Below are 17,443 nucleotides of genomic sequence, written 5' to 3' on the forward strand. Positions count from 1 at the left end.
CAAAGGTCTGTCAAAAACACATACCCAATAACAATATAAAATAAATGTAAATGTGCCTTGTTGTTTTCAGTGCACGTTCGTTCAAACCTTTCAAAACGATTGACAATGGAACAACAAGCCGTTCCGTCTCCTGCCCGACCGGAATCGTCCCCTTTTCGTCTGTTCCCCGTAGAGATGAGCGCGGGCCAGGTCTGTGAGCACGAGACAGGTTTTAGACACAGTCAAGGTCCATCTCTAGCTCGGTCTACAGCAAAAAAGTATTTTAACATTGTATATATTGGCACGACACAATTCGGAGGCATTTTGCGCTTGACAATAACTAATGTCGCATGAAACAAATGTAAAATGATCGGCGTGCTATTCGACATATTATGGATCCCCATCGGGGGCTTCCTTTCATTTCTGATATTTATTTCCGCCATAAACAAATCAATCGGCGTCCGAAAAGCGTACGTGAACCTCCTCCTAAGGATATTCGAGGTAAATATTGCTTGCTTTCGGTCCTTAGATGAGTAAGCACCGATTTGAGGTGCTCCAATGCTGCGGTGGCTTTGCAAAAGGTGCTGTCTTACCAATAGTTAAGCTATTCCAAAGTCCATAAATATAGTCAGCTTTTGGAGTACGCCATACTACGTCTGCCCTACGCAATTACTGCAATGCAGGCGAGTTCGAAATAGTTTTGCTTGCCCGGAAGTTTTAAGTAGATTCAAAATCCAGCTATCCTCAAGGAATCTGAGGGTCAGGAGGAGTGTGCGTGTGCTCCCAAGTTGCCGCTTCCCAGCCACTTGTAAAGTGCCAGTCATTAACTCGTCCAATGATATGCTTGCGATACTCTTATCTGCAGATAATCCCCGATTCGACTCGTTAACAACTAATCACCTCTACTTTCAGTACGGTCGAGTTAGTATAGAGACAGCATCCAAAGAAAACCAACACATTCAAAACCCCAAGACTGACGACAAACAGGGAGTGCAACTAGTGGACGACGCCGATTCCAAAGAAGGCACCAATGGAGCCACATTGATTACGAGGGACGCGGTACTCCTGCCCCAGCCACAGGAGCCCGCTCCAGAGAAGCCAGTTTCGTCCACGAAGGTAAGGAGTCCTGCTTTGAAATGGGCAACTAATCCGAACTCCATTTTCCACTTGCAGGATGAAATCAATTTCGATTTTGAGAAATGCCTGGACTACGTAAAGTCTGGCGTGGAGGCCATCATCGAGGACGATGTTACGTCGCGCTTCGAGGCGGAGGAGCTCAAGAGCTGGAACATGCTGACACGCACCAATAGGCACTACGAGTTCATCTCCTGGAAAATCACCTCCATCTGGGTGTTCGGCTTCTTCATCCGCTACGTCATCCTTATGCCCCTCCGGGTATTGGTTTGCTTCGTTGGTGTGAGTACATTTGGTTCATTTGGTGGCTTTTCCACAACTACCCGATCGTCCCGATTCCCATGCATGCGACAAAATTACACCAAAGGATTCGCTTGAGTAATGTCTTCCGCTTTAGACTCGAGACCAACATCATGCATGGGGATTGGGCTGTCGAGTAGTTATCTTACAGTGTGAAAGGAAGGTGACTCAACGGACAATAACTGGTTAAACTTTACTCACCTACTGGTGAAAAAGCGTTTTCCTCAATTGATTACATTTCAGCGAAGAGCTAGCTACTTAGTGATCTCTTTTGAGAAATAACTTTAGGCAAAGAGTAGATTACCGGACGACCCGACCCCCAAAGGCGCGTTGTTATCTAAATTGCTTGCACTAACGTTCACTGGAAGTTAATACAGACACGTCGCAGTACCGCGAACTTGTGATTAACAAAGTTTTCGTTGATAATTTGTTAATTTACCCAAAATTTACCACCATTTATTTGTGTTGTGCGCGTCTTTTAATTTACTTCTCTAATAAAAACTATTTAATTCCTAGGTTTTATTTGCAGTTTTATCAAACTCTATTGTGGCTTGTTTACCTTTTCGATTTGTACGGCTTTCTCTAGCGAGCTTGTCATTCAAAATAACGTTCCGCCTTATTTCAAGTTCTATGTCCTCCTTTATCAAGTTCCACAATAAGCAATATAAGCCCACAGTCTCTGGGTTCTGTGTAGCCAACCACACCTCTCCCTTGGATGTGGCTATATTATCGACCGATTGTACCTACTCTTTGGTGAGAAAGAAATTTTATCTTAAATTCGTCACACAAACTGGTTTCATTTAAGTTAAAATGCATGCATGTAACACCCGAAATCGCACATTTTGTAACCCGTTCTTGTACCTAAACATACTAAATCCCGGCGCTCTAACGTATCAGTTCGATCATTTTATCCCAGTAAGAGAAACTCGACTTTTGGGCTTCAGACCTTGGCCAGCAGCCCGGTAACCGCCGATAAATTGTCCAATGGCTTTATTGCTTTCCATTCGCCCAAACTTATCAAAGAGTTCCCATGTGTACGCCTTGGCAGATAGCCATTATCTCTGTGTACATGGAGTTTAGACCCGACGCATATTAACATACCTACAGGCATCGATAAGTTTCAACCGCCTTGCCGACATGAATTACTTCATACTAATCATACTACCTGATAAGTCGGAACTGTTCCGAGTTCGGGCAGAAAGTCGATTCGATAATGCATGCATGAATTTGACGGAGGTGACGTTTTCCATGTGGTCCTAAGTTTATGTTGCAGTACTGGCTTTTGTTTCGTCCCCGCCTAATGTCCTTTGTCCTTTGCACTGTACGAGTGGTTTGCTGATTCCAGCTTATTCGTTTGCCGTGCGAGTATCCGAGTATCGCGAATCAGGTAAGATAAGCGCCGTGGGTATGGAATCCATTTGTTTATTACTCAGTTTATGGCCCCCACGGTGCCCTCTGTTACGTCTGACGATTAGTTTCAGCTGTTTTCGTGGTTTCCCCGGTGAATTTTGTTTGCGGAGTGTGAGCCTAGACCTAAAATCGCAATGATGACCTTTAGATTACGCCTAGGATACTATGTAGGAAATACCAGTGTAAACCCAACCAAGAAGACGAGTGGAGATGACTCCTGGTGTTTTTGAAAGCGAAGAACTTGAAGCTCTATGTAACTGAACTCCCTCACTGTTCCCATTCTCGTTTTGTGCAATCTTAGGTAGTGTGGTTAACAGTCTGCACGGCTGCAGTGGGATACTTGAAGGATGGGCCCTTCAAGCGGGATCTCGTGCACAAGGTGCTCGGCATGTGCTTCGGCGTTTTGTCCAGCGCGATATCGGCGGTTATCACCTACCACAATGAGGATAATCGCCCGTCATCCGGTATTTGTGTTGCCAATCACACCAGTCCCATTGATGTGCTGGTCCTGATGTGCGACTCGACCTACTCACTGGTAAGGCAACGTTTGGAACCTGAAGCTACTAACACCCTGCCCGTATGGAAATAATCACGATCTTTGGTTTTAACATCTTACCTTCTCAGTTTCCAGTAGTCAATAGAATCACACAAACATATTTTCAATTTTGAAGTGGTAAACGCTTGAATGCTTTTCGCATTTTCCCTATGTTATCAATTAGGAATAGGGATGATTCTTTTTTAGTTTCTGATACACAATGAACAATTAAACTCAATTTAATAGTACTTAGAAATAAGAAAACACTGGTGTTAGAAGCCAATCTGGAAATGCTCCAAGTAAACTAGGCTGAATTGGCACTTACCCAAAATTGCACGTGCAGGTACTAACCCGAATTTAAGCTCGTTGTGGTGATGGTTTTTGTTTTGCATGTTTAGTGTTCTTGCTTTTGTGTTTTCGGTAGCTCCAAGCCTCTCTCCAAGCCAGATAATAAGTTTCGCCCGGTCTTCCAGATTGGCCAACGCCATGGCGGCTTCTTGGGGGTGCTGCAACGAGCTCTGGCCCGCGCCTCTCCTCACATTTGGTTTGAGCGCGGCGAGGCCAAGGATCGCCATTTGGTGGCCGAGCGACTGAAGCAGCACGTGTCTGATCCGAACAACCCGCCGATCCTCATCTTCCCGGAGGGAACTTGCATCAACAACACGTCGGTCATGCAGTTCAAGAAGGGCAGCTTCGAAGTTGGCGGCGTCATCTACCCGGTGGCCATTAAGTGAGTACTGGATATTTTCTCGCAGCGAAACCATTTCTCATCCACGGGGTCTTTTTCGGCTTGAAGGTACGATCCGAGGTTCGGCGACGCCTTCTGGAACAGCGCGAAGTACTCGATGATGCAGTATCTGTACATGATGATGACCTCGTGGGCCATCGTGTGCGATGTGTGGTACCTGCCGCCGATGTACAGGCAGGAGGGAGAGTCGGCGATCGACTTCGCGAACCGCGTGAAGAGCGTCATCGCGAAGCAGGGAGGCTTGATTGATCTGGTCTGGGACGGGCAGCTGAAGCGCATGAAGCCAAAGAAGGAGTGGAGGGAGATCCAGCAAGTCGAGTTTGCCAATCGGCTGAAGTCGGACTCCACCTAAATTACCATATTTCTACAGTGACTGTAACTGATATACATGATTTTGCATAATTTGTATTGCAGCGACTGTAATTTGTATAAATTACGATTAACAATTGGATGGTTAAATAAAAGATGAAGTCAAATGTACAATTATAATAATTATTTGTATATTAATTAATTTATCTACTTTGTAAAATAAACGATATCTGATAAGCTGATTATCACAACATCTGGACGCGCTCGCTGTAAATTCATTTCTTTGTCATGCAAAACGCCAGCCACACTCTGGCGAAGAATGGGCTTGAAGGTGAGGCCTCTTTGTTGGATGGAGCGAGACCAGGTCAGCAACCTATGGAGGTGGATTTTCGGCCACCTGCATATCATACATAGCTAAGCGGAGCCGAATGAAGCCAACAAGATGGCTAATAACTAGATTACATATGCATAATTATGCGCCGTGCGGCTAATAATAAATCCGAGTGACTGACTCAGCGCTGCGCACCATGTCTATTTTGCACTAATTGTCCACCCATACAGGTAATTAAGACATACGTACTTCCGTGTTCCGAGTTGGAGGCGATCGGTCGATCGAGTGGTTAATTCCCGACATTCTGGCGAACTAACCCTGAACTGTCGCCAAAAATAATGGTGGTATCGGATCGGCACGCGGATAAACAATGCTGGCGAAGCAAACCATATTGTCGGATTTGCCGAGTCAATGGGCCTGGCCTTCATAAATTGTTAGGCTCATTGCCAATCGCAAGTGAGCGATTTACAATTAACAAATACCCAGAGCCCCTCTATTTATAGATATGTTTATACATGGGCATCGCAGCCGCCGATGAAAAGATGCTTCACTCCATCCACATCCATATCCATATCCATGTGCATATGCGTTTGGACCCCAAATGAAACACTTGTGGCGGCTGGCCACTCGATCCACTCTCCAAAAACGCTCTTTCGAAAACTGGAACCTATTTTCGAACACTTTATGGCATGTAAATCCGATTCCGATTTCGATTGCGATTCCAATTCCGATCGAGATCTGATCGAGCGATCAATGCGTAATGGGTTTATTTATGGATCTGGGTTGAGCAGTTATGAGCTATTTTCGAATTTCTAAGACTAAAATAAGGCCATGAATGTACTTTGATACACATCGCATGGGTGTGCATATATTTTTAGACTACAAACATACATATTTACATCTGCGCGGATTTCGGTGTGCGTGTCGAAAGCTAATAAATTAATTGTTGCGTAAAATCAGATTACATATGGGTTAGTTGGTTGGTTGGTTGGATGGTTGGTTGGTTATACGGGTAGAACCTTCGTGAGAAAGAGCCCATTATATATTTCGATTTTTCCCAAAATCTTGCATGCCTCGCACTTGAGAGTGCAGTAGAACAATACAAAGTACTTGAAGACGAGGCGAATACCCTGCCCCGTTGGGGCGATATGGTAATCCGGGTTACTCTAACTGGGCTGTTACCAGCCCAGAAATGAGACATCGGCGTGGATATAGCCGAGAGTACACATACACAGAGCCGTGGGCATTGCATGATAAATAAATGATATATTCAGAAAGTGCTGTTTTTATTACGCAAACTGTATTTTCTTAGTTGTGCCGTGTGCATCCACAAATATAGACTACCTGTGTACAGAATCTTTCCAGTCTAGTCCGCGGCATTTCCGACGAATAGGAACTACTTCACAGAGTACCTCCGAGGTATATATCCTTAGGATTATATATATATGCATATATATGCGTGTACATAATTCAAACGCGCCGATCCGCTGCAGTTTGCCATAATCACAGTTTCTTGCCCCGCAGACACACACACGCACTCAGATCAAAATGCCTTTCGTTCCCGTTGAAACCCCCAAGTGCCCCGCGTGCGGCAAGTCGGTCTACGCTGCCGAGGAGCGCGTTGCCGGAGGCTACAAATTCCACAAGACCTGCTTCAAGTGCAGTAAGTATGAGTGTCCTGCGGGACAGATCCTCTGGACTTGGTCCTTCGAGCAGGATAGCTAACGCAAACCCCACCTCGCCACTCTCCCCTTTCAGGCATGTGCAACAAGGCCCTGGACTCGACCAACTGCACGGAGCACGAGAAGGAGCTTTTCTGCAAAAACTGCCATGGTCGCAAATACGGTCCCAAGGGATACGGTTTCGGTGGTGGTGCCGGCTGCCTGTCCACGGACACTGGCGCCCACTTAAACAGAGAGTAAGGACTAACTAAGAAATATGTTTTGTATGAAAATTGTGTAAAATTCCTTGAATTAAATGTGTAGTTTTGCTTTCTATTAGAACCTGTATGTTTTCAATGTTTTCCACACCCAAAAAAGTCCCCGAAAATCAGACATCCTCCCACTGTTAACTTTCTGGGCAGAAACCGCCAGGGATATCCAGTTTCTGATTCCCTGGAATATTCCACTAACGATAACCGATTGTTAATGTTAAACAAACACATTGTGGTCTTTGGTGAAATGATTCTTGTATCTTTGTTTACAACGTCCGCGGACTGCAAATTGATAAAATAAATGTACAATAAAACAAAGTAGTTGTAAGCTTATTCACGTGTTATTTATAGGTTTCTATTCGCATCTCCCTCGCTGCTGTCTGTGTGGATTTCGTGTATTCCCCCAATTCGTTTTTTGTTCGGGCACAACGACCGACCTTTCCGACTTCTGTTCCTCGTCTTCTGTGTGACTAAGATGACCCCCTCGCCCCCCATTGAGTGTCCACCTAGAGCGCCGTAATTGAGGGAGGCATTTGAATCTTTCTAGATTCGTTCCGCCCAAGATCCCCCCGAAAGCACCCGACGGACTGGGCTGCCCACGGTGTGGCATATATGTGTATGCCGCCGAGCAGATGCTGGCCAGAGGAAAGGTGAACTATTGAAACGATCCCGGTTCGTCGGTCCTTGTCTTAGGTGGTGTTCTCTATCGCAGGGTTACCATCGAAGGTGCTTCAAGTGCGTGCAATGCAACAAGACTCTAGACTCAACTCTTCACTGTGATGGTCCGGACAAGGACATTTACTGTAGAGGTACACTTCCAACCCATAGAGTTTAGAAGGATCTCTAGAAGCATTCGCTTTTCAGGATGTTATGCGCAGAAGTTTGGGGCCAGGGGTTACGGACACATCGGCATTTCGTCCTTGGGGTTGATGTCCGACATCAAGGATTGCGAGTGGCAAAGGTGAGATCAGTGGTAACACCAGTTCTGGCGAGGCTATTAAGTTGGTCCTTGCAGCGACATGGCTCCCAAGGCCTCCATCATAAATGTGGAGCAAATCCAGGCGCCCATCGGGGAAGGATGTCCACGTTGTGGCGGCGTAGTCTTCGCCGCGGAACAAGTTCTCTCCAAGGGAAGGAGCTGGCACCGGAAGTGCTTCAAGTGCCGGGACTGCACCAAGACTCTGGACTCCATTATCGCGTGCGATGGTCCGGACAATGAGGTCTACTGCAAGACTTGCTACGGCAAGAAGTGGGGACCCCATGGTTACGGATTCGCCTGTGGATCCAGTTTCCTGCAAACCGACGGCATCACGTGAGTGGTTTCCACTCCAAGGTTCATCTAGAATCTGGATAAAACAATCCTTCAAACATCTTTTTTAAAATCCAATCCATAACTTGACTGAAAGAGATTTCTTACAGTGAGGAGAACTTGGCATCTGAGCGACCCTTTGTGGCGCCGGACACCACTTCGATCATGGCTCCGGACGGCGAGGGATGTCCCCGATGTGGTGGAGCGGTCTTTGCGGCCGAGCTGCAGCTGTCCAAGGGGAAGATGTACCACAGGAAGTGCTTCAACTGCGCCAGGTGCACCCGACCCTTGGACTCGGTGCTCGCCTGTGACGGACCGGATGACAATATCTACTGCAAGCTCTGCTACGCGAAGCTCTTTGGCCCCAAGGGCGTCGGGTACGGACACACGCCCACCCTGGTGTCCACCAACTACGAGTACACGCCCAGCTGGTAAGCCCGGTGTCCAGTTCAAACAGAGTTCGTCTGCATCCAAGGATCTCTTCTTCTAGTTGGGGAACCATCGATCGCAACGGCCAAAAGTCGGAGAACGGGTGTCCGCGATGCGGATTCATGGTCTTCGCCGCGGAACAGGTGAAGAGCGCGAAGAACGTGTGGCACAAGCTCTGCTTCTACTGCATGGAGTGCCGCAAGTACCTGGACTCGACCAACCTGAACGACGGACCCGATGGCGGCATCTACTGCCGATCGTGCTACGGCAAGTTCTACGGGCCGAAGGGCGTGGGCTACGGAATCGGAGCTGGCACACTGACAATGGCTTAACCACTCGACCAAAAAAGCGCGCTCAAGAACTAATCCCGCCAGTATGCAATGTGCTCCAAGATTCGTGCTGGGGATTTCAGTCCTTGAGCGCCCACATTTTTGAGGCTGACGAATAGGTGTAGTATTGCAATTCCACAAAGGTGTACTTTTAGCTCCAAGACAACGACATTTAGTAATGAAAGTATAGAAGGCAAATGAGCTGGCGGTGGTTAGTATAGAAATTGTATAAGTATCGAACATAAGTACCGAAAAATGCATTCTGACCTCCGACTTGAACTCCATTGTAAAACCTGCGAAAACGAATTTCCAAACCTTGCTCATCGAGGATGCCCTTGCTTATCCAAAGGATTGGTGTGCAAAAGTATGCAACACAATTTCTCGATCGACCTTTTGGACACCGCCATTCGAAATCCTTGGAACGTCTGAGGAACTCCCTATGATATGATATATATGGCAGTCGTAGCAACAAACCGATACCCTATAAGTTTCGAACGACTAATAAACGACAAGTGGTAACTTTGTACATGTGGTTCTGTTGTTTCAAGTATTTATTATATAATAAGTAATAAGTAACGGTAGGACAGATTACTTGGAGAGGGTCAAAGCGGCATCTATTTGCAGGATCTCTTTATTCAAAATATATTAACGATAAGGCTAAGGGTACATAGTATGGGAACGGAAGTGGCGACCAGCAGGCCGCTGCCGGAGAACGTGGAGTTGCAGCAGTCGGCGGAGAAGACGAGGATCTTGGGGTACAGCGATCGCCAGAAGTTGATCCGCTGGTTGTTCAGCAGGTTGTCCGTGTTGAAGCTCTCGTCGATCAGGAGCACTGAGTCGTTGTTGGGGGTCATGGCGTTCCACTTCACGTACACGTTCGACTTCGTGGGGTTCGAGGTCTTGGCGAAGTTCGCCCACAGGGTCATGATGATGTCGGCGATCTTCTTGTCGGTCGACTTCCAGTCGACGGAGTTGGTCATGTAGGGATTGCCCCAGACGAAGACCTGGTCGAAGTACTTGGGCACACTTATCCAGCTGGGCAGATCCTGGAGCACCGATCTCGGCCGCATCCTGAACAGGTAGCTGTACACCTGGCTATCGTTACTGATCAGATCGGCGAACGTCTGCATGGGTGTGATGTAGAACTTCTCGGTGTGGGCACTGATGATGTGCTTGTTCGCCTTCTTGGCGTCCGTGTCCGAGTCGTTTGCGTACATGAAGTTGATGGCATCCGATATCAACTCGTAGTTGGAGCACCACTCGTAGTTGCGCACCAGCTTGTGCATGTCGGTCACGGCGATGTCGGTGTAGAAGCCCTCCAGATCGGAGGGGCTGATGTCCGTGTCGAGGTTGTCCTTGAACAAGGTCAGCACCTCCTCCATGTCGGTCACTCCAATGATGACGGGCACCCTGTGGTAGCTGCCCTTCTTGAACAGGATCTCCGGCTGGTTCTCGATGAACGGATAGGAGGTGTTGCTCAGCCCAAAGTCCACCACGGGTCCCCAGCTCACCTGCGGCAGGTTCTCCGAGAGCCGCTTGGCGTCGATCCTCTTCAGGCACTGGATAAACATCGAGGTTGGCCTACGCGGACAGGCGAAGGTGCTGGACACCTGGTCCAGCGATCCCTCGTACTCGTACGGCATTTTGACGGGACTCAGCGGATTGCCCGACATTATGATGGCCTTGTGGAACCCACCCTTCGACCACTCACCCGACGTCATGTGCAGCGCCACACTCACGGCCCCCGCATCGTGACCCATCAGGGTAATCCGGTTCGAGTCCCCGCCAAAGAAGTTAATGTTCTTCTTGACCCAGTAGAGCGCGGCTGACTGGTCCATCAGGCCATAGTTTCCCTGGGCCTCGCCGTCGTCGGTGGTGAAGAACCCGAAGATGTTCAGCCGATACGAAAAGGTCACCACAATCACCTTCTGCTTGAAGACCAACTGGAATGGCTCCACATCCGCCGGGCTGCCCGTGGAGAAGTCGCCGGAATGGATCCACACGACAACTGCGTAGCCATTGATTTCGGGCAGTCCTATCATAAAAATGATATAAAGGTATAAAATAATATTTTTTATAGTTATTTAAGGTGCAAAAGGTGTTTTTGTGGGGGTGACCCAGAAATGCCGACGGTTGATATTCGATATGAATGCATTTACATACAAATTTCAACCTAAATCCAGCCTAAGAGATTTCTATGCCAACCCCATTGTGTGCGGATAAACCATGATAACCAAACTATAAACTAATCAAAAACAAATATTAACATAAACATTTGAAGAGCCCACAAAAGATACAGATCCTAGATGGAGTGATCCAAATCTCCAGGCTAATAAGTAGAAGTACTTACCATCAGGTACAAAGACGTTCAGATACAGGCAGTTCTCCTCGTACTTCCTCTCCGCATCCTGGGCACTCGAGTCGGACTGTATGATTTTCAGGATCTGCTCGGTTTCTTTGCCCACGGACGGCATGGCGTTCTGCCAGCAGTCCGGTTGGAAGACGGTCGCGTTGAAAATGCCCTTCCAGGGTGTTAGTTCGATATCCGGCGGCTGGAATCTCCTGGCGTGTGCATAGCGAATGCCCAGGTAGGCCTTGATGTTCTGCGTCCGGAACATCTTCAGGTAGGTTCCGGAAATGACGCCGTTGCCCGGAATGTGGATGAAGGGTGCGTCCACGCATTGCACAGGTACGAAGCAGTAATCGCTGACTAGGTGAAGAAACACGGCCAAGTAGGCCAGGAAGTTCGCTCTGCAGTCCATGGCTCGTCCGGTTGCTTCACATCTTTCCCTGTTTTGAGCCCAGGCGACACTGTTGGCAATCTTTCGAGGCACGCGAGCCCTCCGTTGCCATGGCGAAAATACACAAAAATATTGTTGCCTAGGATTTTGTAACTATGGCACTCATCCATCTCCTTGCGCCGAGCTTGTTTTTATTTATTTAGCCTACGTCACCATCGGAATGCTGTTAACCCCAGATGGCCCCATTTTGCAAATAATAACTATTATAACTGATATATATTTTAAAATATATTTTATTTTTGCATATAGCGATTTATTGTTAGAAATATAGAAATAGGGTTTTCAAATGACTATATCAATTCCAGATCTCGGAGGTTAAAAGTTCTAAACGGATTTTACTTACTTCTAAGCAACATATTTTTCGAAAATTCTAAACGTCATGTGTTCAGCTTAAACGTCAATTTCCCCCACAAGCAACTTATACTCCCCGAAATTTTAGAAAATTGCTCTGAAGATGGAAATGTCCCATGAACCGCAGAAGCCCGCCAAGCCAGCAGTGAAGGAGCCTCCGGTTGTGAGCGAGGAGACCAGGACCAAGGACAAGTGCCTGGCGGACTTTTGCCTGAAGGGTGGCAGTGGCCTGATCATCGGCAGCGCGGTCACCTTGTTCTTCACGCGCCCACAAACCTATCCCATTTGGCTGGGACTGGGCGTCGGCATGGGCGTGGCCTACGACTGCTGCCAGGCGCGCTGGAATCAACAGTAGTGTTCGAAAGATCTCTGGGCTTCAATAAATGTGGGCTTTCCCGTCTCGGAATACGTTCTAGATACAACAGGGTTTCCGCTTTTGTAATCTTTTTGAGTGAACTCGGCAATTTCCCTCCTAATTGCTTGTATTATATTAAAGTGCACAGAACCCAAACTACACACTTTGCAAAGCCTCTTCGAAAGCGATTTGGAAAAAATGGTTTTTCAAAACTCTTCGCCCAGCTGAAGCAGCCGCTGCAAGTCGGTCTTTGGCCACCGAAAGTTTAGTTATTCCCACGGCGTTTCGGAACGGAAAAGCAAGAGTGGCAAACTGGTTTTGGGATCGGCGCGAGTAACCCTACTCTTCGGCCAGCCACAATTACCATTACCACTGCCACCGCCACCGCCGACGATGTGGCCGTTCTCTTCGGGAGTCCGCGAATGCGCATGTGTGCAGGCCATGGTAGCTGTGGCTCGGATTCGGATTCAGATTCACATTCAGATTCAGACACGTTCGGTTTGGGACTCGGATTCATTCGTGGCCACTCCAGCTCTATGCTCCGCGTTGGACCCACCGATAGCTTGGCTTTCTGCCTCAGTTTCATAATTGTCTCGGCCAGCAGCAGCGGACGGAGTTCATGATTTCGCTCGGAATATGTTTTAGCCCGTTAGCCAGTGCATCGTTGTTGCCCCCCCGAATCAGTGCTTGGAAAATGCACTTTTGAGCGTGTATGTGGCAAGTAGCTGGCGAACGTGAATGAAAACATGAGCTGCCACTGAACGAAACCCACTCTCGAGCTGGAAGTGCAAGTGAGTTATCCGCGGAAGAAAAGAAACTGAATTGATTACCGATTACCAGTCGCGGAGTCGCAGCCTCGGAGCTAAATACCAAAGACCCAGGCCCGAGCCCAGTTCCAAGCTGGAGGCCCAAGCCTTTCTCTATTCAATGTTTCTCAATGACCTAATGCTTTCGATTGTCTTTGTGCTTGCGAGTGTGCGTGTGCATTGGTTACATACAGTGGGTGCGAAAACTACTCGCACTCCGTGGCGGTTTCAATGTTTTCAGCCACGAAAAGTGATCTGACCAGTTCTGTGGGAGCCAGGCATTTGGCACGGCGCCTCCGAAAGACCAAAGTGATCTGCCGCCGCGAAAGATCGCCAGATAATGTACACATGTACTCCGCGCTCATATGTGCTCCATCATCGGGGCCACCCTACCCAGTTTTGCCCAGCTTGCCCATTCAATGCCAAGAGTTAGCGGTCGCTGGCTGAATAATCTTAACCATACACCACCAGCCAGCCAGCCAACTGGCTGTCAGCAAATTGGCTCAACTCAATTTTGTAACTAATGATCGATCGCAATGCGAGCATACGAAATCCAAACAAAGCTGGCCCAGCTCCGCGACTCCGAGTACTGGGAAGTTTACATAACGCGGAGCCACTTGCACAGATAACCCCGAATGAGTACAAAACACTCGCTTTCAAGCCCACATGTACTCACGAGTGTTACGGTGGCCAATTTGAATGTTTATGGCCTCAATTAGGCCGTACGCAATAAACTGGACCGAGAAGCTATCGCAGTGGTCCACTCTTAACAAGGCCAATTAAACATTTGTGCTACACAGCTTAATTATTCACATCATTATTCAAATTCGAAATGCGGGTGAAAGCCTTTTAATTGCCCGAAAACAGTTAACACCTATCACAGCATTCACTTCTTCGGTTTTCAGATCTTATCAATATTTTTCTGAGCTTTTCACCTGCCGAGTCTTACCAACATGCTGCGCCACCTGCTCATTCTCTGCGCCCTCGGAAGCGGTGAGTCCATAGAGTTAAGATCAACTTTCTAACACCTCCTTGTAGGGAGGAGAAACCTCGAGACTCGCATATATTATACCTTAAAGTTGCTGCGTTCGCTTTTTACCCTACCCTATTGGCAAAAACATATCTTAATTGCAATCACTTCGATCTTCGTCATATTGTTTTAATAAATTGAATGTGTATTTTCTTGAGTAATTGCGCCTGCCAATCAGAAAAACTCTTTCAGAAAACCAGTTTACAAAGAAATTTCGCGCTTGTACATTACGAGGCGTGTTGCCTTGAATTCATATTTATTTGTATATCTGTAAGCCTAACAACACAAAAGATATTCTATGGACTAAACACCGATTTCGGATACCCTTTCCCCCAGCTACTTGCGGCGATGTTGAGCTACTCACTCAAACTGTCTATGGCTTCCTGGACTTCACAACCACGATTGGCAACACCGTCATGGTGTTCTCGCCCCAAAGTTCTCCAGCCTTCGGTGAGTGCATTGATTATTCGTATAATATCAGAACTACTTTCCTAAATGAGCAATATTAATATTAATAGAACTTAAATCCAACGACACGCACGAGATAATCAACATTATAGAGACTAAGCCGAAAGTGACGAAGAAGGAAAAGGAGAGTGTCGGCATCAAGCCAACGCCTTTGATCGTGACTCACTCGAATGTCATTCCCGAGACCGAGACATCCCAGATTGAATCTTACAACATCAGTCTCTCCAACTCGCCCATCCAGACGCTTCTGAATGCCCCCGAATACGACCTGCTCTCCCGCCAGCCCGAGCAGTTCGCCGAGGAAACCTACCGCCTGGTGAACTTCAAGTCCAAGGGCGAGGCCGACCGCCAAAGGATATATCCGTCCAAGAAGGAGCCCGTGCATGGCCACCAAACGCGGTCCACTGAGTTCAGGAGCATCGTGACGGCGACCAAGGACTCTGGTAAATTCTCCAAGGTCTCCCAGGTCCACGCAGTCGCCAGTGTGGAGAAGAAGAGCAAGCCCCGGCAGTCGCGGACCAACAAACCAGTTACGCCCTCCATCCAGCCGAGCAGGACTCTGAAGGAGTCCTCCATCCAGACCCAACTGGCCAGCAAGCCACCAAGGAAGAGCCACCAAAGCGGTCGCGACAACCGAGGATCATCGGGCACCAGAAAGCCCTCGCGTCCCAAGGGAAAGCGGTAATAGAAGCCACATTGCAAGGTTTCTTATGATTACCTTGTAAAATTGATCCTTCTATTGCAGGAGGAACAAGCACACCCAGAGTTCCAAGCCGGCAGTAGCTCCATCAGCAACTGAAACTACCGCCCGCCACTCGTATCGGTCTAAAGCAAATGCGAATGCTGTGCAGGAGGAGCCTGTGTCCGTCGTGAGTCCCAATGCATTCAAGCTCAACAGGCGACCTGGCAGATGGCAGTACAAGTCCTCGCCGAAGCCCAAGGTGAACATAAGGAAGAACGCCAACCCCAATGTGCCCACCACCGTTCAAAACGACACGGCTCCCAGTGATGAGATCCCCGTGGACATCATCACCAACCAGGCCATAAACAACGGCAGGGATCTTGAGGCGTCCGGCTCCCAGAACGGCCCAGTTGCGAACAACAATAACGACGATCCCAACTCCAAATACTTTGTGCAAACGTTGAACGTGGAGATATCGACACCCCAACCATTCATAGACACCTATTACGAAATTGCGACCATTAAGACTCCGTTTATATTCCAGGTAATGATGTCGTTGTGTCTTTTTTTCCATTTCAAACTATGAGACTATGAGTTTCTTTGTCTAAAGTTCCCACGCCCATAAGCCCCATTAATGGCGTTCATTCGTTTCAGGCTGGCGTGGTTAAGAAAACGCGCTTCCTGACCGTCACCTCAACCATTGAGAAGGTGATCCAGGAGGAGCACACCAAGGAGTACTCCGAAGACGATGGCCCGCTGACGGAGAACATTTTGGAGGCCACCGCCAGCACCGATGACAAGACCTTAACAGGCAGCGTTACGACCTTGAAGCCCATCTATCTGGGCGAGGAGACCGAGACCCCCAGCCTGGAGACCATAACGGAGTCCTTTTCCATAACGCACACCAAGCTGAAGACCCAGATCCTCCCAGTCGTGTACGCGAAAAGAAACGAGACCATCCAATTTACCCTGGTTCAGACCTACGATTACACCAGTCTCATCACTGTAACCCAGACCATTTCCCCCTTGAGCGACGACTTCAATCCCTCAAAGAACTTCAAGGACTTCGAAGGAAGTTTGGACGAGGCTGGGTCGGAAATCAACCTGGACCTCGAGTTCGGAGATGAAGATAATACGGGCAAATTCGACGCAAAGATCAAGCCAAAACTCAAAGTTGAGGCCAAGAGTAATGTAACCAGCCCACTAATCCCTCTGCTCCCGGAATCGATTAGCTTCCCGGAAACGCTGCAAAACAGCTTGATAACTTCCACGCGACCCGTGATCAAGCTGGAGACCATCTGGGAGTCCCATGTGGTGCCGCTGGTCAGAGGAACCGAGACCATCATGAGAACCCTCTCCAAGTCCGTGGGTGTGGTGGAGAAGACGGAATACGTTACTGATGTCGCCACGATTTCCATGCCAACGCCATCCTCTCAATATCCCTTCTCGATCAACCCCTTCAATCCCTTCAACCCACTCTTGCCCATTGCCCCGCAGCAGTTCATCACCTCCACCGAGGTGCAGCAGTCCATGGTAACGGAAACGAGCTCCAAGGTTCTGAAGCTGACCTTCGGCGCGAGGACCGCCTACACCACCATCTTCTCAACCTCCGTCGTTCCCACAGCCGTCACTAGATTAATAACCGCCACCATTCCCGGCCAGCCAGGCCAATCCTTCCCCAACTACTTCCCGCCTCCTTACAATCCATTCGCCTATGTTGGCTAGTTTTTAGGAGCATCTGCGCAAGCGAGAGCGTCTAACCCCATTACTTCTTTGTAATTAGGAATCCTGTATTATATTTAAGAACACGTGCAAATATCGAAAATGCGGTGATACAAAAAGCAGTAGATTTTATTAGATTGTATGTGCACTTTGTCGCAAAAGTTGTTTATGTAAATACTCGAGTTAAGACTAAATTAGGATTGCATCGAATTTTTTGGATCTAATATAAGCAAAACATGGTTGTAGTTCGGTTTAACTGCTGTTAATAAATTTTTGAACCTTTTTATTCTCTAAATTAGTTTTTAATTCTGTTTTATTTACTGCGGCTCAACAGTTATTTGATTCTTTAAATTATCGATACTAATAGTTATGCACTGCGTTCCATTCCATCGTTTCACGCGTAGGATAACTGACGCAGAATTGCGGCCTTTGCAAACAACATGTAAAAATTGATTCACAGCAATGCACATTTAATAAATGCT

The 17,443-nt window shown here is 47.8% G+C and overlaps 5 protein-coding genes across 10 annotated transcripts; 4 read left to right on the forward strand and 1 right to left on the reverse strand.

Annotated features, from left to right (window-relative positions):
- The first annotated feature begins 157 nt into the window (after window positions 1-157).
- Window positions 158-4,674, forward strand: LOC6736012 (glycerol-3-phosphate acyltransferase 3). 4 transcript variants are annotated; one of them, XM_016168864.3, is made up of 7 exons: window positions 158-480; window positions 892-1,095; window positions 1,153-1,395; window positions 1,930-2,166; window positions 3,125-3,358; window positions 3,832-4,088; window positions 4,155-4,674. In XM_016168864.3, the coding sequence occupies exons 1-7, from the start codon at window positions 346-348 to the stop codon at window positions 4,456-4,458; spliced, it is 1,614 nt and encodes a 537-aa protein (XP_016029388.1). In that variant the 5' UTR covers window positions 158-345; the 3' UTR covers window positions 4,459-4,674. The 4 variants fall into 4 exon arrangements, with proteins under 4 accessions (XP_016029388.1, XP_016029390.1, XP_016029389.1 ...); XM_016168866.3 differs by lacking the exon at window positions 3,125-3,358 and having other exon boundaries at window positions 160-480; XM_016168865.3 differs by lacking the exon at window positions 1,930-2,166 and having other exon boundaries at window positions 163-480.
- A 1,380-nt stretch (window positions 4,675-6,054) lies between these two features.
- Window positions 6,055-9,272, forward strand: LOC6739509 (muscle LIM protein Mlp84B). Of its 2 annotated transcripts, none has more exons than XM_016172232.2 (9): window positions 6,055-6,165; window positions 6,271-6,409; window positions 6,505-6,664; window positions 7,227-7,329; window positions 7,392-7,488; window positions 7,544-7,640; window positions 7,695-7,991; window positions 8,099-8,419; window positions 8,479-9,272. In XM_016172232.2, the coding sequence occupies exons 2-9, from the start codon at window positions 6,295-6,297 to the stop codon at window positions 8,747-8,749; spliced, it is 1,461 nt and encodes a 486-aa protein (XP_016029392.1). In that variant the 5' UTR covers window positions 6,055-6,165; window positions 6,271-6,294; the 3' UTR covers window positions 8,750-9,272. The 2 variants fall into 2 exon arrangements, with proteins under 2 accessions (XP_016029392.1, XP_044778353.1); XM_044922418.1 differs by having other exon boundaries at window positions 6,091-6,165; window positions 6,256-6,409.
- Window positions 9,273-9,279: 7 nt separating this feature from the next.
- LOC27208785 (carboxylesterase 5A) lies at window positions 9,280-11,586 on the reverse strand. The gene is made up of 2 exons (XM_016184343.3): window positions 11,097-11,586; window positions 9,280-10,781 (listed from the first exon to the last, which is right to left on the reverse strand). The coding sequence occupies exons 1-2, from the start codon at window positions 11,506-11,508 to the stop codon at window positions 9,382-9,384; spliced, it is 1,812 nt and encodes a 603-aa protein (XP_016029393.1). The 5' UTR covers window positions 11,509-11,586; the 3' UTR covers window positions 9,280-9,381.
- Window positions 11,587-11,903: 317 nt separating this feature from the next.
- On the forward strand, window positions 11,904-12,412 carry LOC6739511 (MICOS complex subunit Mic10). The gene has a single exon (XM_002076372.4). It carries the CDS (start codon window positions 12,002-12,004, stop codon window positions 12,251-12,253), a length of 252 nt encoding a protein of 83 aa, XP_002076408.2. The 5' UTR covers window positions 11,904-12,001; the 3' UTR covers window positions 12,254-12,412.
- A 291-nt stretch (window positions 12,413-12,703) lies between these two features.
- LOC6739510 lies at window positions 12,704-17,256 on the forward strand. 2 transcript variants are annotated; one of them, XM_016172233.3, is made up of 6 exons: window positions 12,704-13,044; window positions 13,965-14,052; window positions 14,426-14,539; window positions 14,608-15,238; window positions 15,303-15,783; window positions 15,894-17,256. In XM_016172233.3, the coding sequence occupies exons 2-6, from the start codon at window positions 14,013-14,015 to the stop codon at window positions 16,962-16,964; spliced, it is 2,337 nt and encodes a 778-aa protein (XP_016029394.1). In that variant the 5' UTR covers window positions 12,704-13,044; window positions 13,965-14,012; the 3' UTR covers window positions 16,965-17,256. The 2 variants fall into 2 exon arrangements, with proteins under 2 accessions (XP_016029394.1, XP_039147584.1); XM_039291650.2 differs by lacking the exon at window positions 12,704-13,044 and having other exon boundaries at window positions 13,947-14,052.
- The last annotated feature ends 187 nt before the right edge of the window (window positions 17,257-17,443 follow it).

This window comes from Drosophila simulans, chromosome 2R (assembly GCF_016746395.2).
Source record: "Drosophila simulans strain w501 chromosome 2R, Prin_Dsim_3.1, whole genome shotgun sequence".
Classification (NCBI taxonomy): domain Eukaryota; kingdom Metazoa; phylum Arthropoda; class Insecta; order Diptera; family Drosophilidae; genus Drosophila; species Drosophila simulans.

Excerpts from the sequence above, each read along its gene's own strand:
- LOC6739509 (XM_016172232.2), top strand. The coding sequence starts at position 6,295 with ATGCCTTTCGTTCCCGTTGAAACCCCCAAGTGCCCCGCGTGCGGCAAG. Across the intron at positions 7,992-8,098 it reads CTGCAAACCGACGGCATCAC|TGAGGAGAACTTGGCATCTG; the intron begins GTGAGTGGTTTC and ends GATTTCTTACAG. Across the intron at positions 8,420-8,478 it reads TACGAGTACACGCCCAGCTG|TTGGGGAACCATCGATCGCA; the intron begins GTAAGCCCGGTG and ends CTCTTCTTCTAG.
- LOC6736012 (XM_016168864.3), top strand. The coding sequence starts at position 346 with ATGATCGGCGTGCTATTCGACATATTATGGATCCCCATCGGGGGCTTC. Across the intron at positions 1,096-1,152 it reads AGCCAGTTTCGTCCACGAAG|GATGAAATCAATTTCGATTT; the intron begins GTAAGGAGTCCT and ends TTCCACTTGCAG. Across the intron at positions 1,396-1,929 it reads TATTGGTTTGCTTCGTTGGT|GTTTTATTTGCAGTTTTATC; the intron begins GTGAGTACATTT and ends TTTAATTCCTAG.
- LOC6739511 (XM_002076372.4), top strand. The coding sequence starts at position 12,002 with ATGGAAATGTCCCATGAACCGCAGAAGCCCGCCAAGCCAGCAGTGAAG.
- LOC27208785 (XM_016184343.3), bottom strand. The coding sequence starts at position 11,508 with ATGGACTGCAGAGCGAACTTCCTGGCCTACTTGGCCGTGTTTCTTCAC. Across the intron at positions 10,782-11,096 it reads GAACGTCTTTGTACCTGATG|GACTGCCCGAAATCAATGGC; the intron begins GTAAGTACTTCT and ends TTTTTATGATAG.
- LOC6739510 (XM_016172233.3), top strand. The coding sequence starts at position 14,013 with ATGCTGCGCCACCTGCTCATTCTCTGCGCCCTCGGAAGCG. Across the intron at positions 15,239-15,302 it reads TCGCGTCCCAAGGGAAAGCG|GAGGAACAAGCACACCCAGA; the intron begins GTAATAGAAGCC and ends CTTCTATTGCAG. Across the intron at positions 15,784-15,893 it reads AGACTCCGTTTATATTCCAG|GCTGGCGTGGTTAAGAAAAC; the intron begins GTAATGATGTCG and ends CATTCGTTTCAG.